Below are 26,742 nucleotides of genomic sequence, written 5' to 3'. Positions count from 1 at the left end.
AGAGGTAAGAGGCAAGGGATCGCTCCCAAGAATTGCGTGCGCCACAGATTTAAGAAATGTAAGGTATTGGGGAGTGTATTGAACTGAATTGAAATAGCCGGGTGTAAAACGTGGGTAAAAATGCTTTAACTATGCTCAGATCTCAAAGATTTTCTGTTAAGCATAGTCAAATTCTTGATTTCTTTCTTAATTTTTGTTGTTAAAATGTGGGAAAAGGTCAGAAAGCAGTTGCATGCTTGATTCAGCACAGGCGAGTTTAAGAATGTCTAAACGGGATGTGGCCCTGGCCTTACAGCCGCCGCCTCCACCCGCTCTTCCTGCCAGTGTGTAGTTAAGAGCACACCTGTTGGAGGCTAAAACTTCTTGTAACAAAGTAGAAAAGGATTAAAGGAATTTCTCAGCAACTGCCAATCTTTTTCTTTCCTTAAAAATAAATAAATAAATAAAAATAAAAATTGAAAAAAAAAATAAATAAAAACAGTAGATGCCAGACCATTACTGAATCTTCCCCCTAAGAAACAAGGAGGTGGGGAAGGGAGACACGTGGCGATCCAATATGGACGTCACTCCCCAAGAAAGCCACTTTGAAAGGCCTCATCTTCGCCATCTTTATTTATTTTCCAGCTAATGACTTAAAGCTTTTACAAATTCATAAATGTATCCGGGATTTCTGTGCACATGTAAAGGGAAAGGGCCAGTTTAAAAACGAGTGCGCATAGTTTTGAGCTGAACTTGACCTTTTGCTGTGTACAGGATAAAAACCCGAGACTGTTTTGGCCTTAAAAATGGCGGAGATGAACCTGGGAAAGAAATACTGGGTAGTTCCCCAAGGTGATCTAAGGTAGCTCTTTTGAAGTTTCCCGCCAGAGGCAGGCAACCAGCAAGTAAATAGTCAACTTTACATATGAATGGCTGAGTTTGTTTCTTGACTTCCTCAGCAGAAAAAAATCTTTAAAAATTTAGTGGCTGTGCCAAGCCTATTGGCTGGAAATTTAAAACTTTTAAGTTCAAATGATCTAAATGTATTGAAATTTAAAATAATGAAATGTTGATCTGAGTATGCCTAGTATGAAGTCTAGATGTTATAAGTTAATCTATTAATTGAATATGCCTTATATTTTATTTGAAATGTATCCTTAAAAATGTAAAAGTATTATTGATTTGAGAAATGCTAAGTATTTGATTTGCTACCTGAAAAATTGAAGCTCTGAAAGTTTAAGTCTCTTTTCTCATCATGAAAAGGCTACAAAAATGAAAAACCCAGAACCTTTTTTCCTAAGAAAAATGGCGGATTTGACCAAAAGGAAAAAACAGGCTAGTTCCAGCAGCAGATTGGCATTTCCATAATAAAGAGTAGTTTTTAAAATGCTAATGAAAAGTGTTAAAAATTTAACCTTAAGGTCTTCAAGACAAAATTTATCCAAAGTAAATGCCTTAAAATAATTGGAATTGGATTTGAAACTCAAAAATTGATGAAAAACATATAAAAATAAAGTAGCCCAGATAAAGACTGGCTATGCCCTTTGTTAATGCTGGAAGGCGTAGTCGCCCTTCCCCCAGCATTCAGGTAGGCAAGTTCCCGCCAATAGCCATTTTTAAGAATGTCATTTACATTTGAATAGACCAAACCTGTTTCGCCATCTTTAAATAGGTTTGGCTTTGGCGCTTAAAAACTTAAAAGTTTGCTTAATTATATAAATAATAAAAGTTTATTAAATATCTAGATATTTTGAAATGAAAAAAACGCTAAATTATTAATCTAAATTTGCCTCATGAAAGATTTAGAAGACAGCATTGAATCTATTTGATTATGTCTTGTGTTTTAGAAATTTATTATTAAGAATATAAAAGAGTTGTTAATCAAAGAACTGCTAATATTTGACTTGCAAGCTCTGAAAGTTGAGTGCAAATTGAATTGAGAGAAATTATATAAATGTGGTATAATACCTAAAATATAAAAATGTGTTTTTTTTAAAAAAGAGAATTCTGTGATACAATTTAAATTTAATTAATATTCTTTAAGATAATTTAAGTATATAATCTTTAAATCATATATATAAATATATATTATATATTTGATCTTTCCAGGTATATTTCAAGGTTTTGAGAGCGGCTTTTGGGCATTTCATTGGGCCCTTGAAATGTATTTCAAAAGTCTATCCTCCCTTAAAAGAAATATTTTAATTAAACCGATTGATACTTGAAATCTCATGGAAAGCTTTATCAAATAAAAATTAATTAATATATTTTACTTATATACATGTATATTAAATGTTATGAAAGTTTTCACCTGTAAGAAAGGCAAAAACAATATGTTTCTTAAATATAGCCAAAATTTTCAACAGCAGTAGAATTTCATAGAAAGACAAAAAGCCTCAAGCAGCCTGCATTTTTGTATGGGCTGGAGGTGGGACACTGTTTATGCTTTTACATCAGACCAATAAAGTATCAAATGTTTACTGAATAAGTTTCTTTGCTTTTTAAATAAAGATACCTACTTAAGTTACCCTATAAATTAGATTTTAAAATATAATCAAGGTCTCATATAAATTAAGTTACATGTGAAGCCAATGCTTTTATAAATAACCGAATTCAAGCAAAATTTAAAAACAGATTAGAAACCACCATTTACTGCCTTACATGGTAGCCTGCATTTTTAATTAAGCTAGAGGAGGGGCAACATTTGCCACTTGTGAGAGCCGCCATCTTGCCTGCCCCTCTGGCCACGTGGATACTGCCCGCCATCTTGAAATAACAAAGGCCAACCCCTTTCCTTTAAATAAGCCAATGTCTTTGTAAGCAATTTAAATAAGTCTTCTAAGAAAGTTACTGAAGGCTTCCCATGATCCCTCTGTATATGCAAATAAGCCTAAGAAGATACTTTAAAAATATAATTATAAATTTAATAAAAGGGAGAAAATTTTAAAATTTTGAATTCTCTTTCACTAATATTTACAGTGTAAACTAAGATTGTTATTAAAATGTTAAATCTGAAAGTAAATTAGTAGTCACCCTTACTGTAAGAGTGTTTGTAATATAGCTAGCTAGTCAACTGAGGCTTGTCTTTTAAGCTGTAACCATACAGATTGCTTATTATAAAAAGAAAGACAATGATTCTTAAATGAAAGACTTTATAGCCTGAAAATTATTTTGGAAGAAAATAAAGAGAGGTTTCCTTCAAACATCATAGAGACTGTAATTGATAACCAATGCATTAGACCTCAGAAGGTGTAGATAAGAAAGAATTGTCTTAAAAGATTAAATGACTTTTAGAAATTATTAGGAGACTTTAACTGGTTAAAACCTTTTCTATACAAAAATAAATTGATAGCCAGTTTGAGATTGAATTGCCATGGCCTAGAACAAAGAATATTCTTACATGATATTCTACAATTTCATTATAATTTTTGATATTTTACAACAGCATATTGTACAATTATCCCAAACTTACAAACTAATTCTTTGAATGTTTGGCAGCAATTTAAAAAAGACATGAAAGAATTTAATTCCTTCCACTGTGTGGAAGGCCCCCTAGGAAAGCATTTGAGCATTCTATATTGGCCCTTCTTGCTCTTTTTGCCAAGAGGGACCCTCTTCTCACAATCCAATTGCCCACAGCTGTTGCCTGAGTTCAGTTCATGCTGAGGTTGAAGCCTCGTGGTGGCTGGTACCATGGATCTTTCTCTCGCCCAATTGCGTGAGCTGGGCCCTCCTTGGAAAAGAAACCTGGGGATCCCAAAGCAGGTGCTGGGCATGGAATGGAGGCCATGGGGGCATAGGCTACCAAGGAGACAGAACTGAACCTCACATCACCCTGCTTGGCCCCGGAGGATGGCTGGTTAGTCAAAGACGGGTAAGATTCCTCAAGGGAGGAACAACCTAAGACAGGCACAGTCGCAGAGGGGCCATCAGGAGAGAACTTGGGGGTCAACAGAGGTGGGGCACAGAACCTCACCCCCCCAACATTGCAGGGGCTTGAACACTCGCCCCTTCTGAGGGAGGTCTCCTGCCCCATGGCTGCTTCGCGCTTCCCATGCCCAGCTCAGATCGGGACCCAGGCAGCGAACAGAGACTTGGCCCAGCTCAGATCTGAAAGAGACCCAGGCAACAGAGAGTTGGCCAATGGCAGCTGCCCTATGTCTAAATCTAGCCTAGCACCAGGAATGCTCAGGGCTTTCTCAAGGATGCAAAATAATCCTTTCCATTAATATTTACAGAGTAAACTAAGATTGTTATTACAGTATTAAATTTGACAGTAAAATAGTCAAGTTTTCAAATTAATTTAAATTAGCTAAATGAAATAAATGAATATTCAAAAAAATGTAATTGTACAAAAGCTGTTCCTAAAGTATTAACCAAAATTTCTATTGATAGTTCATTTCATAGTAAAATAACTTAACATGCAATGAACCTAAAGCCGTCATATTTTTGTGCAAAAAATTAAAATTTAAAGTTATCAAGACTTCATTATAAAAATTTTCCAAAAGCCTCCTAATAATTAAATAAAAATAAGGGGGGATAGTGGAGTAATATTCTGTAAGGAAAAATATCCTGAAAGTAAATTACATCTAGAAATTTTTTACTTTGAAAATTAATTTTTATTTGTAATGCAAAGAGCAAGACACCCATGAAAAACTCATATGGTGTCAAAATAAATCAAAGGAAAATTGTTTGGGCAAGGATTAAAAGGATCCCAAGTCTAATTTATAGAAAAGAGTTCTTTATTAACCTTTGGTCGAGAATATGTTTATATTTTTAGGAAACTCCAAACCCCATATGGATTCCTGCAACAACGGATCCCAGAGAGGACCTGATAGGACTACTGCAGCCACAGAATAAGCAGTGGCCCCCGAAAACAGAGGAGAAATAGTCCAGAAATAAAAATAGTGAAGATGCCTTGCCATGCTAGCAGTCAGCACCTGTGCATTGCTGCAGATTGACCAAGGGCAAGGAAGGTCAGTGTGCACGCTTACAGACCATGTGTGCACACCCTTCTGCATAGAAGTCAATGTTTGATGTTTTGTGTTTTTACCAGGACCCCTGACTTGGGGTCTTGCCTTATTTCTAACTCAGGGAATGGTATTAACTGCCACATTAAAAGAAATATTATACCTCAGGCATTAACCATTTTTACAGATGGATCCAGTTCTGGAAAGGCTAGATCTACTGCAGCAGGGGAACAAAGATCCTTCAAACTTTTTATATTTCAGTAGAAATACAAGCTCTTATTTGTGCCTTAACAGATTTTGCTACAGAACCCATCAACCTATAGTAATAGTGCTTATGTGGTAAGTATGGCCAAAATTATCGAAACAGCTACTATAGGGCACACTAATTCAGAGGAAACTTTTCATTTAATTTTCAGCCTTTAAAATGTTATTAGACAAGGACAATTTACATGTTTTACTGGAAACAATGTCCTCAGTCTGTTATCCACCTCTCTGTGCCAACTTTAGTGGTAAATCCCCGAGGACTTAAACCTAATCAAATTGACATAATGAATGTCACTCAATTGTGGAAAGAGCCAATCGTACTCTTAAAATCATTTATTAAAACAAAAAGGGGGAGACAGGTGTTCTGTGTCACCTCTAAAAGGCTCAGTCATGCTTTTTATACTTTAAAAAAAATTTTTTAATTGTAATGCAAAGTATTGTACAGCAGGTGAAAGGCATCAGGCCTCCTGTATAATAGCCTCCACTGAGTCAGCTAGGTGGAAGGAAGCATAAACCAGACAAAAGTTTTATCAGATTCAGTAATAATGTGGGGAAGAGTTTGTTTTTTATATCTTTCCAGAAAGAACAATGCAGCCAATTTGGGTGCCACAGTCTTATGTCCATCACTACAATGGACCCAGAGAAGCTCCTGTGTCCCTTCACTCAAAAGGACTAAGTACTGCCCTGATGACAGCAAAGAGGTAGAAGAAGAAAACTGAAAGCTACACAAGGGACTGAGGTGCCAACATGGAGTCAGCTGAAGAAGTTAACAACTGAAGTGCAGCAGATTGTGGAAAAGCAAGAAGTTGAAGCTACTTCTTCAACCATGTTCCTGCTCATGCTAGCATCTGTTAGCTGCCAGTCTTCTGCAAATTCTTGTGCAGCCAAGTCCAAGGACTCTGAGTAAATATACACCAGCAGCAAGAGAGACTTTCTTTCATTTAGTAGCAAAAAATGTTAACCTGTCCATAGTTCTGATTTGTCTTATTGTTGTTTTGCATTGGCATTGTTTTGTTATTATTTAATAGCCAGAGATTTGCTCTTGACATTCAAGTTTTGAAAATGATAACATGTATGTAGTTTAGTTTTGCATTGGCATTGTTTGCAATTGTGTTAATATTAGAGCTTTATTCTTAATGTTTAAATTTTACTTTTATTATAGTAGCTTAAAAACAAAAGAAAGGGTGAGATGTAGAGGGCCGCCTGGAAGGCACCTGGGCATTTCCTTAATTATCATCAGCTGAACTCAGGGAGTAGGCCAAGTCACGCCCTGGGAACTTGCTTCCCCAATGAGGCTGGACATGTTAATCAGTTCTGACTTCATAGCAGCCCAGGTGTCAGCAGGGGCGGGTCTAGATATGTAAATCTAGTAATGCTGGGGCCTAGTTAAGAATGCAAATAAGCTTCTTTGATCCTAAGTTTTGGTGTTACTTCCTGGATTTCTGGGATATAAAATAAACCTGCTGGGTGGCTCAGGGTCGTCGTCATGCTGCCTCTCCATCAGAGAGGAAAGATGGCGTCCCACCCAGCCCCAGCTTCATGAATCTATTTCTGCGTCTTGTTTTCTTTATTTCTATTATTTCTCAATCCCTGGCCGCCTCCACTTAGAACCGGTTCATTCATCTCTCTTTCCGCGCGGGACGCGGAAAAGGGAGATCCCCGCCATGTTTGGCCCCCGCCGCTTCAGGCCCCCGCACCAGCAGCTGCACCGCCCACTCCCCTCCCAGGTCCCTCAAAGGCTGACCTCAGAGGTCAGCCTGGGACCCACAGGACAGCCCTGCAGGGAGTGAGGGCCCCTGGGTTGGGCTGAAGCCACAGCCCTCGCTTTGGGGGAGGACACTTCCTGGGACCTCCCTGAACCTGAGCACGGCGGGCTGGGGAGCAGGGGTCTGGGACCGGCGGACACGGCCCGCCGACGCTGCCTACCCATCCACCACGCCTCCCAGGGCAGGGCGCCTGGCCGCTCATTTCCTCCCTAGGCTGCTCAGAATGTTGTACGATTTAGACTGTCGGGTCATCTTTCCATTCTGAGGCCAAAAACATAGGAAAAGGCCTCCTTAGGACACAGGGTGGCCTGGCTCACTGCTGCTCTTCCACTCACTGGACACCAGTGTGACTCCCAGGACAGTCCAGGAAAGTCCTGCTGCCCGCCCATCGGCAGGCCTGGGCCCCGTGCGCTCACCCGGGTTGCAGGAGCGGGCACGGTGGAGGTCAGCGCCTGGAGGGCTGACGTGGGTGAGCACAGTGACGACAGCTGTCGGGTGCACGGACGTCGCCGTCCTCTTTCCCATGTCAGCGCCAGGAAAGTCTGGAAGGAGAGGTCTCTTCCTCCACGCCAAGTCATGACTTCCGGGTGTGTGCGCCGCACCACACGCCTGCGGTGTCCCATCTGGGGAACTTCCAGACGCCGAGAGCACGGGGCCTCCAACCCTGTGGCCGGGACACACACCGGGGCTCCTCACGGCCACGGCCCTGGGACTAGACCAGGGGAGGAGGTGCAGGCCGCTGGCTGGGGCTGTGCTGCATCGTCACGGAGAGCCAGCTGGATGACCAGGGCGAGCGAAACACGACCCGCGTGGGCTCTGGCCCAGCTGCGAATGCGCCACGGAGAGAGCTCTGGGCACCCAGGCCGCCAGGTGTCACTCACCGCCCACACAGCACAGCCAGGCTGTGGGCTGCAGCCCCTGAGACCACACTCACACTCAACACCCTGACACACCTGTTCACGTCCACATACCCTGAAACAAATAGCCGCTCACACGCAAACACCCTCACACACACCAGCTCACACACCCCCACATACATCCACTCACTCACACACCCGCTCCCAGTCACCAAATACGCTCACTCTTACGCACCTTGACACAAATACCTTCTCACACTCACACACACCCTGCACACACTACTCCTGAACTGGCCCTTCAGGCCCAGGCGTCCCGATGACAGGGCCTCGCTTGCCTCTCATAACTGTTCTCCATGGTGAGGTGAGGATGCTCTCTCGATGCCTGAGCCGTGAGACAAAACTGCAAAAGCGTCTCATTCACCCCTGGCTTTGGTGAGCACCACACTCATTTAAGATCAGTTCCACGCCCAGGCCAGTTTGGTCCAGGGGTTAGAGCGCCGGCCTGAGGACTGAAGGGTCTCGGGTTCAATTCCTGGTCAAGGGCACGTACCTGGGCTGCAGGTTCGATCCCCAGGCCCGTTGGGGTGAGTGCAAGAGGCAACCACTCTTACTCTCTCCTCATCTGCCTTCCCTCCACTTTCCCTAAAATCAATGGGGAAAATACCCGCTGGTGAGAACTAACAACAAAGTCACTTTAGTTCCTTATGTTCCAAGGGCTGTAAACGTGCCACCAGCAGCCGGTCACTCCATGGGCTGCCGGGCAGGGCCTGCCGGGACCCCCTGGTAAAGGCCAAACCCCAGAGGTCCCAGACGCGGGAGCCCTGCCCCTTGGGCCTTTGTGTGACTCAGTAAAAGGCCAGCAGCCATGCGGCTGCCATCCACCCCTTCGTGACGCTTCTCTCCAGGCTCCGTGGCCCCTCGCTGACCCAGGGCCTGGCCAACTCCACTGGAGGGGCCTGGTTCCCAATGCCGATCAGCATCGCGGTCCTCTGTCGGGGTCCCTGCTGTCACCTGGACAGGCACCCCTTCCTCGGAGCAACACGGGCTCGGCCAGCCCTGGAGGGCAGAAGGAACCGCTCCCTGAAACACGTAGAAAGCTGAGTAGCTGTGCGCCTATGGGATTCCTGCGGATTCTGGGAGGCCATGCCCAAGGGGGGGAGGGTGGGGAGAGCAGCCCTGGATGGGTTGACGCCCACGAGAGCCACGCCTGCTGCAGCTGCAGGAGCCTTTCTGTGAGGTTTCAACGCAACGACAGGGGCGTCCACAGCCACGCTCTCCCGCTCACACTCGGCCTGGGTGCCACCCGGCAGCGTTTAAAGACAGCTCAAACAGGTCAGGTGACCTCCCTGGAAAACCAGAGGCTGTGTTTTTATCTACATTGACGTAGTGGTTTCTCTTCGTGGGGAAGGCAGGAGGAGGGGGCGAGCGCCCTTTGCCAGGAAGAAAACGTGTGGAATGCACTCCCTTCTGCAAACACGCAACGTGCACATGCCTGTGTGCACACACCAACAGCCTTACTTAAACCCAAACGTGAAATTACCGGCGTGTCAGAGGTGTGAGGGCCATGTTTGCATTTCGCTGTCACAGGTGCAGGATGTTTATGTCACACCTAGTCACCGCCCACTTGTTTGTGTCTCGCCTTCTGCACCAGGCGCCCCAGCTGCTGCAGGAGATGGAGGGGTGAAGACGCCCCCACCACCCCAACCCGAGCCGGCACCCAGCCAGGGAAGCCCCTGGGGGGCCTGGGTGAGGACGCCTGGGCATTCCTGAACTAAGCTCCCCACACCTGTGAGGCCCCGAAGCGAAGACGCCATGACCGAGCCCACAGTGTGGCCTGGGGAGCTGCCTGCAGCAGGGGTCCCGGGTGCCCACGGCAGGCTGAGCGCCTCCAGGAGTCACACCCATTCCCACCCTGGAGGCAAGGGACTCGGTCAAGGAAACGGAGAAAAACTGCTCCAACCTCCCCTTTGTGCAAGTTCTGATCACAGTCTCAGCGCGACGACAGAGCCCCCGCGTTCCTGCCTCGGTGCGCGCGCGCGCGCGCACACACACACACACACACACACACACGCGTTTAAAGCTCAAAAGGTTAAATTATTTCAAGATTAACGTCTTCCAAAGAAGGGTGTTCCAGAAACTCAAATTCCTCTCCTTGTCATCACACTTAGTTGGTTTTTCTCCATAATTCAAGACATGTTTTCCAATTATGTGCATGATTACATAGGCAGACTACACTAAACGGGGAAGACTTTTAAGCCCATTCTGATTGAAGCACTTAATTTGCTTGCAAACTGTACAAAATCAAGACCCATTATGGAGGCTGAATGTTCGTGGTTTTCAGTGGTTTGCATGAGTCCGGCCCTGGCACTCTCAGGAAAATTCCAATTAGGAAATTTGAAAAAGATGAAACAGGCCACCAGCCTGGCCACCTGCAGTCTCCCCTCCCCCCACTGCAGGGTGGGGGCTGCTCTGCGGACAGGCTGGCTCCAACCACAACCTCCGCGAACTCTCACTCTCGTACCTTAACCTTGTGAGCGCCCAGCGGCTTCTCCACAGATTTGAGTAGAGCATCCATGGGGCAGGAGTGGGGCCACCCCCACATCTATCCAGAGGAAAGGAACTCTCACTCTCACCCACAGCAGCCTCTGTCCACAGCTCCCTCTTCAAACACCGGCACAGAGGTCTACACTCGCCAGCATAGGTGAAGTCTACACTCGCCCACAGAGGTCCCCATTTGCCCAGAGGTCTACACAGAGGTCTACACTCACCCACACAGAGGTCTACACTCACCCACACAGAGATCTACACTCACCCACACAGAGGTCTACACTCACCCACACAGAGGTCTACACTCGCCCACAGAGGTCTACACTCGCCCACAGAGGTCTATACTCACCCACAGAGGTCTATACTCACCCACAGAGGTCTACACTCACCCACAGAGGTCTACACTTGTCCACAGAGGTCTACACTCGCCCACAGAGGTCTATTCTCGCCCACACAGAGGTCTACACTCACCCACGGAGGTCTACACTCACCCACACAGAGGTCTACACTCGCCCACACAGAGATCTACACTCACCCATACAGAGGTCTATACACACCCACACAGAGGTCTACACTCACCTACACAGAGGTTTACACTCGCCCACACAGAGGTCTACACTCACCCACAGAGTCTACATTTGCCAGCACAGGTGGAGTCTACACTCGCCCACACAGATGACGTGTACAGATCTCCTGATAATGAGGTCTGCATGGTTCACAGAGAACAGCTGGGGCCTGGAGGCCACCAGTCACGAAGAGAGCAGCAGCTCTGTGTTGGCATCTTGGGGGCCACCAGCACGGATGGGGGAGCTGGAGGGTGATGGGGGCTGGGAAGGTTTGTGGGCCTCAGTGCGGGTCCCACCGGTGACTGCGGCTGCTCTGCGCCGGGTCACCTGCCTCTGAGAGTCTGTGATTCTGAGAAAGACCTGGTCCATGTGGGAGGCACCTGCCCAGTCCAGGCAGCGGGCCACCATGCGGCCCAGGGGAGAGCACGCCCCTCACGCGGCGGCCCCACTGCAGCCCCTCGGACACCAACTGCGTGAGGATGGGCCCTCGGCGACTCCAGAAGTAAACCCTCCACTGGCACGAACGCTCATGGCTGGACGCAGCCCCGGTGGTTACGGCCCACGCCTGTACACACGGACCCACACGCAGAGGTCTCCGCCTCCAGGACCCCATCCCCCCAGCGCCCACCCGGACACACTCGGTGGTCTGTTTCTAAGGGAGATACCTGGTGCTTTCTCCACGAAGATGACTTTGGAGTCCTGCAGGAAGTTGTGGCCGGACAGGACCATCCTCTTCCCGCCGAGGACAGGACAGCTGGCCACGCTCTGCTTCTCCACCAGAGGCAGCTCCTGGGCCGACCGCTGGGCTGCGGGGTCAGGAGACAGTGAGTGAGGCGCCGCCGGCCTGCCCTCCCCAGCGCCCCCCAGACGGCCAGGCCTTTGGGAACCGCTGCCTTCAGACAGCCCCTCCGTGGACTGTGCGAACGGCGTGAGCCATCACGGGACAACGTGCAGCCATCCCTCCCCCCACCGGTGCTGTCCCCAGAGGCAGGCCGGCAGAGTGTTTGAGGGTGTGCCATGCGCCCGGGGTCTCACACAGCCCGGGGGTCCCCCTATCTCAGAGGCGGCCACATGGCAGAAAAGCCAGGGCATGGGGCAGGCGTCTGCGAGACAACGTGCAGGGACCAGCAGGAGCAGGGAGGCAGGGGATGGCTGGGCAGGGCCACCGTCACAGGGCAGGGGCCGGGGTGCGAGAGGAGCCCCATCCCTGCGTTGGCCTGACATTAGCGTGGGCAATGAAGGAACCAAACCAAGGCCCTCCGCTGAAATGGGGGGGCAGGTGAGCGTGAGGACTGGTGAGTTTCCTGAGAGCCCACACCTGGGGCTGGGTCGGGTCATTCCGAGATGAGGGAAGCAGGAGTGGTTCTGACATGGTTGGTGGGTGGGCAGGCCCCCCGGGTTTCCTGGGGAGCACCTCAATAGACCCAGCCTGGGGTCCCGCTCCTGGGCAGAGAGAAGGCTGTGGGGATGTAGGGCACCCAATTTGCTAACAAAAACTAGTAAAACCATCGCAAGAGGAAGGACCCCAGACCACTCGGAAGCAGGACCACCAGGGGACGCTGGGTTTCACTCAGCTTCCCAACATCCCGTGGGAGGGGCTAACACAAATTCGACCACAGCAGGGGTCTGTGTTTCAAGACAAACTTCCTTTCACTTTTACCCCCCTCCCCCCAGCTCCCCTGTCAGTGCTGGGACCGGTCCAGGCCCTGCGCCGACGCTGCTAACCCGTGCCTGCCGTCACCACACGGGGTGGGACTGTCAGACGGAGGGGCGTGCCAAGACTGCCCAGGAAAACGTGTTAGCGGATGGAACCCACCGCTCAGGGCCGTACAAAAGGTGAGGATGCGCTGTCGGCATGACGGGATACTCACAGCACTCGATGGGGTTGGAGGCCACCTGCAGCGACAGCGTGCGGCCGCTGGGCTGCGGGATGTGCACCCGGAACACCAGCCTCACACGCGTGTTCTTCCTGCCGATGTCCGTCTCCCCCTTGCGCAGCTCGATGTCCGAGTTCCGGAGCTTCAGGATCCCGGCACAGTCAATGCTGCCCAAAACAAGAGTCCACTGCCTGCCGGTCCCCACCCCACGGGCAGGACGCCCGTCCTCGCTGCTCCACCCGCCCGAGCCCACCCGGCAGGACAGACACACACTGGGGACAGGACACACCCTGCCGTCTACCCCGGCATGGGAGGGGGGCCGTGCAGACAGCCAAGTCCCTATCGCCGTGGTCCCCCGTCGTCCACCCGCACAGACACGGGCAGGCCCACAGCGTCGGCCAGTGCGTGGCCTGGAGGCACCCGAGCAGGACACGGCCCTGGGAACCCAGAGTCAGGACCTGCCGCTCCGTCTCGGAGCCAAGCTCATTTATTTAAGGTTCTGGCAGCAGCCCCATCGCTCAGCTCAAGATCCCGAATTTCCTACAGCTTTATATGATTTTGTTCAGCTTCACGGAGCACTAGACTCCAGCACAACAGTCTGTGTACAGACTGTCGGGTGGAAACGGATACTTTTCCTCTCAGGAAGCTGGAGGAGGCAGACGCTCAGACACTCAGCCGGCGGTGCCCTGGCCCACTGGTGCGGAGTGGGGACCAGCGGTGGCTCCAGGTGTGTCCCTGCACCTGGACGGCTCTCACCGAAGTCACAGCTGCTGCTGCTGAGGACCCATGGGCTCTCCGACCACCCGACCGCCTGGTCTGTGGGAAACTGATTCCAGCTCTTGAACTAAACCCAGGGGCTGAGAATGAACTCAGAGGTGTGGGCACATCTGGGAAAAATCCACAAGAAGAGAAAACTTTCCCTCTGTTTTCAACTTGAACGGTTTCATTACAAAACTTACCAAAATTCCACTCAAAGTCCTACACATTGTGGCCTGGCCTGCTCTACCTCCCACACTGTCCCCATCAACACCCCAAACTCTGCTGCCCCAGGGCCTTTGCACATGCTGTCTCCCTGCATACCCAGCTTTCTGCCTCAGGGACACTATCCTGACCTCCAGAGGCCACCAAGCTCTGATACACCACCCTGGGGCCCAGCAGGATGTAAATCCCGTGGGATGACTGTGGTCTCTTTCTCTGTGGCGTCCACAGCTCAGGAGTGATATGCATAGCCCCCGGCAGTCACTCAATTAGAGGATTCATGAAACCATGAGTACAGGCCCCATTCAGATATGAGGCGTGTAAGCCTCAACTCTAAACTAGCGAGTCAGAGCTGACTACACATCAAGGACTCCAAGAGACTGTGGCCCACAGACTATGGCCCAGACACGGTGTTCTCTGTAATTGTTCAATGTTTGCAGGTTAACTGTCCCTCCAATTTGGGTCCTGTCTGGGAGCTGAAGGCAGGCACTGGGGGAGGGGGGTTACTCACAGCTGCAGGGCTGTTTAACTGGCTGAAACCCCAGAAAGACAAAAATCGTCATTAATCTTTGTGAAGTTTATTCACGAACTGGTCTACTGAGCTGTGGGATGTGGGGGCTACGAACGCCGAGCACACACCAGCCGCGCCCCCGAGCACCCAGACCGTGTGGCGGGCAGTGCTTACATGGCTCTCATGTTGTTTTCTGGCAGAAGTGGGATTTCCAGGACTTTGGTGTTGGAGAGGACGGCCTCGTGGCTGGTGGTGGACACGGTCTTCCCCGTGATGCGGTGGACCTGGTAGAAGGCGTGTGGCCGCAGCAGACGGTCGTCCGCCGTCCCGATGAACAGCTGCAGCGTGAGGGGCTCGCTCTCCAGGTAGCCGTGGAGCTGGCGAGAGAAGAAAACCCCGCTCAGCCCCCGCGCACAGGCCGCTCAGAAGCAATTAAACTTTCATAAGCAGAGTCGAATTCAAAAGGAAAACGGTGACAGGTGCTCGGGGTTAGTCTCTCCCCCTCGGCCCCTTGCTTCTCTGTGACAATGAAACCAGGAGCCTGGAAAGGCCTCCTTACCCCCAGGTCCTGGGGCAGCTGGGGACATGCAGGCTTTCAACACTGCTGCCTATGTTCAAGCACACACAGGCACACACGTACCGACTCACACGTGTGCACACACATGCACATGTGCAGCCACAACCACCGCTGTGAACAGCATGCAGGATGAGGACAGTGACGATGCTCACAGCTGTGCTGTCTTCTCTGCAGGACAGGCAGGTGGGAAGGAGCCCCAGTTCCTCCCAGCACACGGTCCCTCCCAGCACACGGTCCCTCCCAGCACACAGTCCCTCCCAGAACACGGGTCCCTCCCAGCACACGGGTCCCTCGGGTGGCGGCTGCCTGTTCCTCAGACCCACCTGCCTTCCATGTGCGCCACAGCCTGCGAGGACACCCTGTGTCCGCTTGGCCAGTGACAGCTGTGAGGACCCCATGCAGCTGGGCGGCGCCATCAGAAAGTTGGGCGACGCTAAGACTAAGCCGTTTGCTTGGTAGAATCAAGCGCCCAACGGGACACGATCCTTCTCCCTGTCTCAGGCGGCCCCCTTCAGCGGGACCAGTGGAAACAGCAGTAGTTCTTTCAGTTTCGCCCCCGTGACACCATCCACAGGCTGTCACACGCACAGACCAATTTGCAGCCCCTGAGATGCATGCATTTGCAGCTTCCAGTAACTCCCCAGCGGCTCCGAGACACCCAGTACGGGCTCGCTCAGGGCCTGGTCTATGCTGTCCTGGCGAGCACTCTGAAGCCGCCCATCAATGCTGACAGACCACACCTGTCCCCTGCTGTGGCCAATGGAGCAGGAGGCTCTGAACGCCCCCGGGGAGAGGTGACGGGGCCAGACGAGGATGGTGCACAGAGGGTGAGTGCAGACAGGTCCCCAGTCTGAACCACAGGGGACAGTCCACTCATGCACACTCATCATGCACACACTTACAGGCATTCACATTCAGACACGCATGTGCACATACAGGCTCTACAACACACACACACACGTTCACATGCACACTCAGCAGCCCCAGCCGCTCGGGAGCCCTGTGTGTGGTGGGGAGACTGCACTCCCGGTTGCAGGGTGTGTATTCTAGTCTTATCTCTGTCTGTCTGCCTGTGCCTCAGTCCTGAGCACTGCCGACGTGATCGACCTCAAAGTGGTCCTTTCATATTGAAATAACCGAGTGTCATCCTGACCCTCACGTCTCTGACACGTTTGGACTAAGGACAGTGTGCAAGGCCTGTGCACACACATGGAGCGCGTCTCCCACCTGCAGCTGACACACCTGAGTTTCCACATGGAACCGGAGAGGCTGGCAGGAACAGAGAGCTGTGCTCAGCATGGGGCGTGGGGTGGTCTCTCCCTCACCTGTTCCGTCCGCGTGCTCTCCTCCTGGCCGCATGCAGGTGAACACCAAGGCAGACCTCCCCGGTCCCACAGGGAACCCGCCAGCACCTGGCACTCACCTCAGGTGGCTCTTAACCTGCAGAAACGATGTGTGTCCCCTGTGGACTGAAGACCTTCCCCCAGGTGCAGACAGGAGCTGCACGGGAACTGTGGGCAGTCAGTACAGGAGACTGAGCCCACTGTCTGGGCCACGCCTTCCCGCCTCCTTCTGGGAGTGTGACTCCAGTCTTTGCCAGGTTAGTGAACTTACTAAGAAACCTAACTCCACACTGGACCCAAGCCTACATTTTATAATCAGAAAATATTACATTTAAATCAGAGATTGATTAAGAGACAAATTTTGCCATTCTGTGTACTATTTGGTAAACTTAATGCAAGAAAATGAGTCTTTGGCCTAAACCTTGTCTCGTGCGGCTCAGGCGAGCTCCACAGAGCCAGGAGGCAGTCCCGCTGGCCTGACACGGCCGGGCTAGGGTCAGGAGTTTTGAAAATGACAATTTAAAACCCCCCAGGGACTCCCACTGTGGAGATGATCAGATGGTATGTGGAATGCAATGGATTGTGGGTATAACTAGCCTTTTAAAAACATGCTATTTCAGTGAAAATGGGAATATATAGGGTTTAACCTGGAAGGTAAACATCTATTATTTAAAACATGAAGTTCATTTTAAGAAAAGTAATTTAAATACTTCACACGTTGCACTGCATGGTTTTCAGCCTCTGGCACATTATAGTATCTGTCAGGATAATATTTATAAAATTACCTGTCATAACAATGACCTCTCTATGCTAAACAAAATGCATTATTCCATTTCAAGGTGTAAGAGCTACCGAGTTTTCTACACATAAAAATGTTTGTTTTTAGCTCCTGTGCTTAGCTCAGCACTTACTCGGGAGATGACAGGTGAGGGGAGAGATTGAGGTCAAGTTTATTCAATATTGAAATTCAAGCGGTGCTCCCAAGCCCACGCCCCCCAACACATTCACACACATGCACACATACACAAACACACACACGCACACACGTGCACATACACACATACAGAGGAAGGCCGTATCATGTGAACAAAGAACTAGTTGAGGGGAATTGGTTCCTTTTCAATTAGCCATTCTTAGTTGGTTTACTCAAAAGCTAAGCAAGGAAATCTTCATGAAAAGTCTGTTCAAAGGGAAATTATGGCCCAGCCAGTGTGGCTCAGTGATTGAGCGTTGACCCAGGAGCAAAGGGAAATTACGCATTTAACCCAGATGTAACATTTGTGTCTTCACCTGATGCCAAAAGGAACTATGCAGGGAGGGACAATCCAGTTCAGAAAAGGGTTTCACTTCTTTTTACCCAAATGTTCCTGCTATGGATTAACTCAGAGGCTGTTTGTTGTATGAGCATCGTCACATTAATTACACTTGCAGTCCCCAGATCCTCGCTGCCAACTGCACAGGAGGCCGGGCCTCGCGGCGAAGGCGGTGGCGAGGGACAGGTCGTGGGGAGTGAGGCTCAGAGGGGCTCCTCCTCCGTGAGCAGCGTTCCTACATCCCACCATGTCTCTGCCAGATAATGGAGAGGGAAATCACAGTTTCTAGCACCCATTCCGGGACCGTGAGCGACGGGGGTGGCCATGAACCCATCTGGGGCCGGTGTCCGTGGGGGGAGGGGCCTGCTGTTGTGACATGTGATCGTCAAAGCACAGCTGACAGTTGTAAAGACACCGATTCCTTGCCTCCTTGTTAAGGAAAGAGGAAAACTAGAAAAAAGGAATAAAACAGTGGCAACAAAATGGAGCCAAAAGTCACAGGAAAAGCCCCCAAACTGTGCGAGAACACGCGTGAGGCCAGGCACCGTACCCCACCCTCTGGGCCACGCCTCCCCAGGCACCTGCTAAACGTGGCGCAGGCAGAACCTTAATGGCAGGATGTGAGCTCTGCATTTGTCAAAGTGAGTTGCAGGGGCCGCAGCCTCCCGGTTCATGATGACCTGCAGGTTAAAGCCGCCAGATGAAGGGCCCTTGATACCCACTTCCTCACAAGGCTGGTTGGTGTGTGTGCAGGTGTGATGTGTGTACACGCGTATGTGCATGTGCCTGGGCACCAGGGTGCGCAGATGTGCAGGGATGAGGATGCAGGCACTGGCTCTGGGCCCAGTCAGCCCAGGGGAACCGTCCTACGGTGACAGCGAGTGACGGGAGGACGCGGAACTCCCCGTGGGACGGCGGGAACAGCTGGCTGTGCATCTGCAGCTCCAGCCAGGACTCACCTGCAGAGCTGGTCTCAGTGACTCGTGTCTCGGCGGGCCACTCTTCCCAGCTCCCACCGTGTTGTGCATGTGTATAGGTGTGCACCATGTACGTGTGTATGCATGTGCAAACGTGTGTGTTGCATGTGTGTACGTATGCACATGTGTGCAATGACCCAATGTCCACACTGAGTTTACACCACAAAGTGTCACCTTACTTCTGAGAGCGGTCCCTGTGGATGACGTTGCTTTAGTACTGAGTCAGACCACGCGTGTTCTCTCAGACAAAACCAGGTTTGTGCCGTAAAATGAAATGGTGTAAATCGCCAGGACACGAAAGCCTTCCAGCCACAGTTTTTAAACTGCACACAAGTCACAGACTGGGTTCCGGCAACAAAAAGGCTCCAAGAGGCCGCACGATGTTTCTTGCAGGAAAAAGAGTTCGTTCCTAGAGTTTCCTGGGTTTTGTGTGTGACATTTTTCTACCTTTCTGAAAAGGCAGAAAATAAGTGAGGACCATATTCAGGGAGTTTAACTGCGTAAATATTTGAAAAGCCGAAATGCCAGAGACGTGGCACGCGGGCCTCTGTCCGCAGCTGGGCCACCCTGGCTGTCTTCCAAAGCACACGCCTGCCTGGCTCCGACTCCTCCCCCCCCCCCCCCCCCCCCCCCCGCACGCAGCTCCGTTCCACAGTGAGTGACACTTCCAAGGCCTCTCCTCGCCAACCATGCACTCAAAACTGCCTGCACTTCTCATTCCACAGGGGGCACGGGTCGTGACGTGTGAGGACACCCAGGCGCGTGGCCACGCCCTCCATGCAGGGGAGGCACCGTCCCCCCTGCGGTGGCCTCTCTTCTGCCTGCTGGGATGCCCCGGAATCCACGTCTCAGGGTGTCCCGTCTCACTCCAGTCCCTCCTCCTCCACCCCGGTGTCCCAGGATGGGACGTGGCTTCCACATGGAAGGTCGTGATGGGATTTTGAGAGGAAATGTCCGGCCTGGCTCTGTGGCTCAGGCCCCAGCCACACTGTCGCCACCAGGGCCCAGGGCATCTAATTCCTGTTCCTGGGCTGTCGGCGGGCAGCGCCGGGTTCATTCCGATGCCTGGTGTTTCCTCAGACCCCACTTTCCAGAGCTTTCCCTGAGGCATATGGAAATTTCTAGACACAAAAACAAAAGAACAAGAAGCCATAGGTCTCCAGCAGGCGGGATGGCCCTGGGGCAAGTGAACCAGACGAGATGCTCGGACACACAGGGGCCTGTGGCAGAGTGAGGCCAGGTGGTGCCTCCTCACAAGGCCACTCCCCCGATGCCGCGGCTGCCCGGCTCACACGCGGGCCTGAATGCCACGGCCATGCGGGGCGGGAGGGTCAGACCTGGCAGGGGCGGAGGCCCCAGGAGCCCTGAGAGGCAAAGCTCGTGGGGTCAGAGGTCATGACAGCTGTGCCCCTGGAGTCGTCGGAGGGCGAGACTGTAAATCAACTGCCCCAGGAGGAGGGCTGGCTGCCACCCTGGTGAGCAGGGGGACAGAGGGGAGCCTTCTGGAAGCCATGCCCGGCCTGTGCTTGCCATCCCTGAGTCAGGGCAGGGCCGGGCCCCGGAGACCTCACGGGGGCTCCCGCACTGGTACGTGGGCAATGCCGGCCAGATGCCCAATGCCCACAGGCCAGACACCAGCCTGCCGTCAGCTGCCCCTCCCCTGGCACCGAGTGCTGTGAGGGACAGCCACTGAGTGGCCGGTCAAGGGGCGACTGTGTGCCCGTCTCGATGCTGACACAGAGCAAAGTGCTGTATCCGGACGGGGGCCCTGTGTTCTCGGCGAGAGGTGAGGCCGTGGCCAGCTGCTGGGACAGTGTGCCCAGCGACCCGGACCCGGGCCCAGGCCGACGGCACTCGGGCGCCGCAGCCCACAGCGGCTCAGGGACAGTTATGTAACAGCAGCTCAGGAGGTGATGTCCCCCCACCCGGGGCCCCTCCCTCACACACACAACAGCCTTTGAATGCAGCAAAGGTGGACGCCGGGGCTCTGGGTGAAGGTCACGGCCCACCGGCCCTCGCCCCACTCATTATTGTCACCGGCCTCCACCTCGCCACTCACAGCCACTCGGCTTTGCAGGAGGGAGGAAAGAACACGCCAAGTCCTCACCAGCGCCGGACAGCAACAACGGAGGCCGCACACGAGGGCGCAATCCTCGGGCTCGCGGGGACGTAGCCTGGAAGGAGCTGACCACCTGCCTGGACGCTGTGAAAGAGTAGAGGGCAGATGCCCAGCGGCTGAGGCCGACCCATGAAAAATTAATCCGCGCCCCAGGCAGGTCAGCAGCATGTGGCTGTGGTGGGGGTGGGGGGTGGGCACGGGTGTCTGGTTGGGTTCAGACCTTCATTTTAAAGCCACAGCCTGGCCTTCGGCCCCCATGCCGGGCCCTGAGCAGACCTGCAGCTTGGCTCCAAGGTGGACCTAGGGTTTGCCATGAAATAGTGGTTTACTTCAGTGATATCGACGTCCCTGGCTTTGTGAACCCCTGGCTTCCCAGGTTAACAGTCCTGCCTCGGCTGTGGACAAATGGATGGAAAGTGGAACGAAGCTGTGGGTAAATACACGTGCTGTGGACAGTGGATAACAGGGAGTCACAGTTGTCCCAGGATTCGAGCCCCCCAGGGCCTGAGTCTTACAGTGTTGAGCACTCAGCCGCCCCTACGAGCCCGGGGCGGGAGGGAGGGCCTGGGAGGGGAAAGGGGGAACTTTATAAAATGAAAACGATAAGAGATGCTGACTTGAACCATCAGACAAGAAGCAATTGTGTTCATTCTGTGGTTTCAGCTATCAAGTGTCAGTACGACAGAAAGATATCTGCCTTGGTCTACAGGGGCAACACTAAGCCTACACGCCAGGCGCCCTAATTAAAGGGAGTCCCTTGGAACCATGCAGGGCACAGCCACCCTGTCTGAGCCCAAGCCTGAGGCTGGGGGGATCCCCTTGGCCAGGGTGGGGCCCGAGTCCAGCAGGGCTCACCTGGCCCCCAGCTCTGGATCCGGTTTCTTCCTCAGCCGGACAGGGGTTACGTGGTCACTCATAACTGACCAGCAAACCTAAAATGCTGTTCAGGAATCGACAAAGCCTTCGCTGTGTTTCACGTTTCCATGACGGATTAATTATTCACACACCGGCCTCCTGCGTGATGGGCTAGATGCTATCGGGAAAGTTATTTTGGTGACTTGGTAAACAGAGCTTCACCCTTTGACCCCTGGGTCAGAGAGCAGCGGCCTCCCCGGGTGGCTCCTCGAGCCCCGACAGAAGCAGGGACACAGGACACCCCAGACGGGCTCTCTGGATGCTCACCCACCACGCGCTCACGTGAGTGGCGTTCTGGGGACGGGGACACGTGCAGACGGCAGAGCAGAGGGACGAAGGAGGCCTGGACGGAGGCTGCAGGATGACAGGAGGCGGGGCTTCAGGCAAACAGGACAGAGAAGAGATGAACGGCAGGGGCTCGGTGACCCCGTCAGCCTCCCGGAGCCTCCGTGTTCTCGTCTGAAGAAGGTGTGGCACCAGACCCAGGCTCCTCGGGGATGTCAATTCTGCTTTATTAGTAAAAACACCGGGAGAGGCCCAGCCTGCCCGTCTCCCTGGAGAGGCATCTTCCTGCCGTCCACCCAGGCAACGACCCCTCTGCTTTCCTGTCCCCGAGAAGGTGGCGGAACTGCCCCTCCCCAGAGCCACTGCTGTCTCCACAGAGCCGTGCCGCGTGCCGTGGTCATGGGTGGGCGGGTGCAGAGTGAGCAGCCCTCGGGCTCCCCAAGGTGCCTCCTAGTGCTGTCGGTGACTGGAGAGTCCAGGAAGAGTCCTGAGTGTGGAAAGCGTCCTGCACACTCCTCGACCCCACCCCACTGGGCGATGCTGGGTGAGCCACGTGGCCTGTGTCCCCTCACCCGTCTGTCGCAGATGCAGAGCAGAGGGGCTGTGGGACAGCTCCCCCGTCACTGAGGCTGGAGAAGCGGCCGTGTCCTCGCTCGGCGTCCCCTCCTGCAGAAGATCGTGGGCTCACTTCCCGGACAAGCTCTCGGCGACGTGGAAGGTCTGACAGCCGGAGGCTCCCGGGACAGCGCGTTTATCCGGCGGGAGCTCCTGGGTTCGCTGGGTGGCTCTCCCTCGATCCGTGGTGACAACGGTTTGATCAGAACAGCGACCGGTCACGTCGGGCTAAGGCCCTGCGATCTCTGCCATTTCTGAAGGAGGCGAGGGTGCGGGTGTGGGTCCTGGTGTCGGGGGACATGCAACACGGTGCCCGTGCCGGGCAGGGCTGTGGGCACCGAGCCATCACACCACGAGGCGGGCCTTATCTCCATTTGTTCTATAACTGTGTGCAAACTCAGTTTTTATCTGACTTGTGGTCCACCAACCGTGAAAGAGCCCCCCGCAAATCCCTTCTTTTTCACGCTTGCCTCACACCTGCACAGACGCAAACGCACACTGGCACCACCGAGGGGGCCGAAAATCCTCAATGACCAGCTCCTCACGACGAGATGCTGCAGACGCCCTGACCCTTGTGCTCGGGCGCCGATGGGGGGTGGGGCTGTCCCTTCTGTTTAAACACAGAGCCAGGCCCTCCCACTTGGCCGTCCTTTAATTTGAACTAATTCCTGAGGCTATTTTAAATTTTTATAATTCCCCCAAAAGGTGTCAGTGCTCCGAGCTCTCACACTGATGGCCCAGGCCACTTAAGGGGTGAAGGTGGACACCGACTTTCTGCGCACCCTCCCCTGGGACAGTCCTCAGCCACCGGTGAGGGACAGCACCACGGCCGCACCCACATCGCCCGCGTCCCCCGCGTCCCCCCTCGCCGGCATTCACAGGCAGCGGGAGGGCTTTCAGTTCTCGCTGCTTTCTCCTTGTTTCTCGCGGCCGGAACGTCTCTCCCATTCAGCCACAACCACGATCGTCCATGGAAACTGTGGCCAGAAAGGGAGTTAAATGCCTGCAGCCGTGGAGCTCGGCTGGACGCAGGCGTGTCTGACCTTTCTCCCCCAGGAGGCGGCAATTTAAAATGTCACCGGCTGCGCCGAGTCGAGCAGCTAACCAGGCAGGTATTAACCGGTGCCAAGTGCACGGCCACCTACCGTCCCCGCGGGGCTGAGTGCCGCCCCAGCGCCTGCCTGATGGCGCTGATTGTCGTGCTGGCCGACGCGTTGGCCTGCGTGCCCTCCTCCCTCCCAAGCTCTTATTTATTTCAGTGGAATAAAGCCTAACACGGGCGCCCGCTGGCATCATCCCCGATAGCGGGGCCGGGCGCGGCAGTGGTGGGCACAGACTCGGGGAAACGTTCTTGTCATCGCCGCATGGCCTGGAGCTCTGGGGCGAGGCCCGCCCACCCCCAACGTGATGGTCACACCAAGAGTCCGGGGGAGGAGGACGGGGAGGGGCGGGGATTACAGCTTCTTAGGTGACGTGTGATCCAGGGAAATGCTGATGCCTGCCCACAGCCCCCCCCGCCGGGGCCTTCAGACCCGCTCCCCGGGGGAAGCAGGGGGACAAGGTTAGGGCGGCAGATGACCCCTGTCCCTGTCACGGTGACCAAGGTGCTCCCCGGACACCAGCTCTAACCCTAAACCCTATTTCCTCCAAAGGGCTGTGAGGGGGTGGCACCGGCCTGCCGCAGAGCCCCTGCCCCACCATGACTGCAGCTGACCCACCAGCGGCAGCAAAAGGAGCTGCATGGTGTCCCTCAGCCTCTAAGGGACGGGGGAAACCAGGCCTTCACCAGACACAAAGCATTTTGCGAGACCAGTTGGGAGGGGACAGCTTATTTTTAAAGAGAGACAAGGAAGAGATGCTAGCGGTCGCCACAAAGTTGCCTATGGACCCGAGAAACCCAGGTGAGCACGCCGGTACCTGCACGCTGGGGTGTCCCCCTGCCGACGCCTTCACGGCCCCCCGGCTGCCCTCCGTCTCGTAGTGGGCTCTGTGGTGGGACTTGGGCTGCACCTCGATCCTCAGCTCGTAGGGCCCCGAGTGCGACGGCAGCTGCCAGTCGAGGGCAGGGAGAGACGGGCTGGAAGAGAACAGCACAGCGTTAGACCCGCGCGCACACGGCGCCCCCTCGCCCCGTCAGCGAGGTCACGTCCTGACACAGGCAGCTCATTCGACTGGGGCACGTGGCCAGGGCCTGGCGGGTCTTCGCGATGAGGCTCCCGGATAAGATGGGAACATCTCCCGTGGAGGACCTCACAGCCCTTTACTCCCGCGCGTCAGGCCCGCTGAACGGCGGAACCTCCCTAGGAGCTCGGCTCCAGGCTAACGGGACATCTTCCCACCCACAGAGGGACGCCTGCTCAGGCTGTTTCTCCCTCAGCACCACCTCAGTCACCTCTGGAGACATTCCACCCTGGAACTTGGCCAACAAAAGTGGGAGAGATACGCGTGAGCGGGAGAATGAGAGAAATGCCAGTCACGGGCGCCACCACCATCGAAACCAGGCTCACCTCTGAGTGACACTAAACAGCAGCCGAGGGAGAGCTCCCCGGTGGGCATTTCCCAGGTGACTTCCTGCATCACCTGCTCCGTGTCCCACAACACGGCCAGGAGCCACCCGAGCACCAGGCTTCCACACGAGGGACGAAGGCCTCCGAGGGGCCCGGGGAGGGGACGCAGTCGTGACTGTTTACAGTGCGTGCCTCCCCCCAACTCCCAGACAGACACTGGGCAGAGGTCAGGGCCACCGAGACCCGAAGACAGCACCTCCGTCTAGAGTTTCTATGTTGCATTACTGTGTATAAACTGCTGACCTAGGTAACAAGACTACTATCTTTTACTATAAATAGAAAAAAAAAGAAATAAAAAGTTAGGTCCATCTGATTCCCAGAAAATTAAAAAAAAAAAAAAGAGAGAGAGAGAGAGAGATGGTGAGGGGGCGGGAGGAACGGAGGAGGAAGTTAACTCCTCACTCGTGGGTGAAGGGCAACGTGTCTTCTAGAGAGACTGCTTCGCACTTGGATGTTCCAGAATGAATCTGTGTGAAGAACGTGCTCTTGTCTCGCTGAAAGTTAGCCACACGCTGTGTGCACAATTTAAAGTTAGAATGGTTCACAAAACAGATACTGTATCGTGGACGATTAAAATGATTGCTTTTGCCTGGAAATGCTCAGCATGAACGTGGCAGCTCCACATAAAGTGCGAGTGTCTCTCTGATTCGGGCGAAACGTGCCAGCCGGCGGCTGGGCGCTGCGGTGACTCGCGGCCATCCCTCTTCCCTCCTCGCAGCCCCGCCCCAGCTCTGCCGTCAGGAACGTCAGCCCCAGCCTCGGGCTTTGCTGGCTCAACAGACATGTCTGTGCTTCCAAGTCGCCTTCCGCTTCATTCAATTTTTTAGAAGTCACACGTGCCCTGGCTGGTGTTGCTCACTGGTTGGAGCATCGGCCTGCCCATCGAAAAGTCTTGGGCTTGATTCCTGGTCAAGGGCACGTGCCTGGGTTGCAAGTTCAATCCCCGGCTCTCACATCCATGTTTCTCTTCCCCCTCCCCCCTCCCCTCTCTCCCCTTTTCCCCACACACTCTAAAAATCAAAGGAAAAAATATCCTGGGGTGAGGATTAAAAAAAATAATAATAATAAATAAATAAATAAGAACAATGAAGGTAAATATTTCCATGCCACCAGCAGGAGCACTGCTGAAAATCTCCAGATTCCACACGTCCTGATTTCTTACCCTGCGTTTTATTAAAGGCAGCGTGGCCCCAGGCCCCTAGCTCCAGGCCCAGCCCATCCCCACAGCCTGCCCTCTGGGGTCTGCGAAGACCACTCCGGAGGGATGGTGACTGTCCTACAGGGTCGCCTGCGGCACACGGTGCTCACCACGCCGGGCCGCTGTGGTTACCTGTAAGGTAAAAGCTAATGATTTCATAAACAGTGGGACGTGGTGTTGTGAGCATCGTGTGAGGAGCAAATTCAAAACCACAACACGCGTCACGCACGCGGAGGACCGATCGGGAACGGTCTTGGGCGCAGGGCTGGCTAACGCCGCCTTGGACCTGCAAAGTCTCGAACACCTTCCTCCCCAAAGGCGCCAGCCGGGCCTGGCCTGGCGCAGGGCCCAGGGGCAGGTCCGAGGCCGCGAAGGCCGACCCTGCAGAGCCCTCGCGGCTGCTCTTCCAGAGAAAGCCTGCTCCGGACCAGCCGGGCGGCTTCCGGGGAATTACATCTGTCTCCTGACTTCTTGCTCAGGTTCCTCCCTTGTAAAATGTGGGTGACAGTGACACCACC

At 53.2% G+C, this 26,742-nt stretch overlaps 1 protein-coding gene across 4 annotated transcripts in view; it reads right to left on the bottom strand.

The window, feature by feature from the left end:
- Positions 1 to 26,742, bottom strand: part of NFATC1 (nuclear factor of activated T cells 1) — a 108,835-nt gene that overhangs the window by 58,468 nt on the left and 23,625 nt on the right. For all 4 annotated transcript variants that reach the window (XM_079783669.1, XM_079783671.1, XM_079783672.1 and 1 more), the window contains exons 3-6: positions 24,377 to 24,536; positions 14,490 to 14,692; positions 12,821 to 12,993; positions 11,615 to 11,755 (exon numbers count right to left, since the gene is read on the bottom strand). In XM_079783669.1, the coding sequence (XP_079639795.1) occupies positions 11,615 to 11,755; positions 12,821 to 12,993; positions 14,490 to 14,692; positions 24,377 to 24,536 (677 nt within the window). The remainder of the gene's footprint in view (positions 1 to 11,614; positions 11,756 to 12,820; positions 12,994 to 14,489; positions 14,693 to 24,376; positions 24,537 to 26,742) is intronic.

Source organism: Cnephaeus nilssonii (assembly GCF_951640355.1).
Source record: "Cnephaeus nilssonii genome assembly, chromosome: 11".
NCBI lineage: Eukaryota > Metazoa > Chordata > Mammalia > Chiroptera > Vespertilionidae > Cnephaeus > Cnephaeus nilssonii.
Note: the sequence above shows the minus strand (reverse complement) of the source record. Positions and strands in the feature narration are given on the sequence as shown.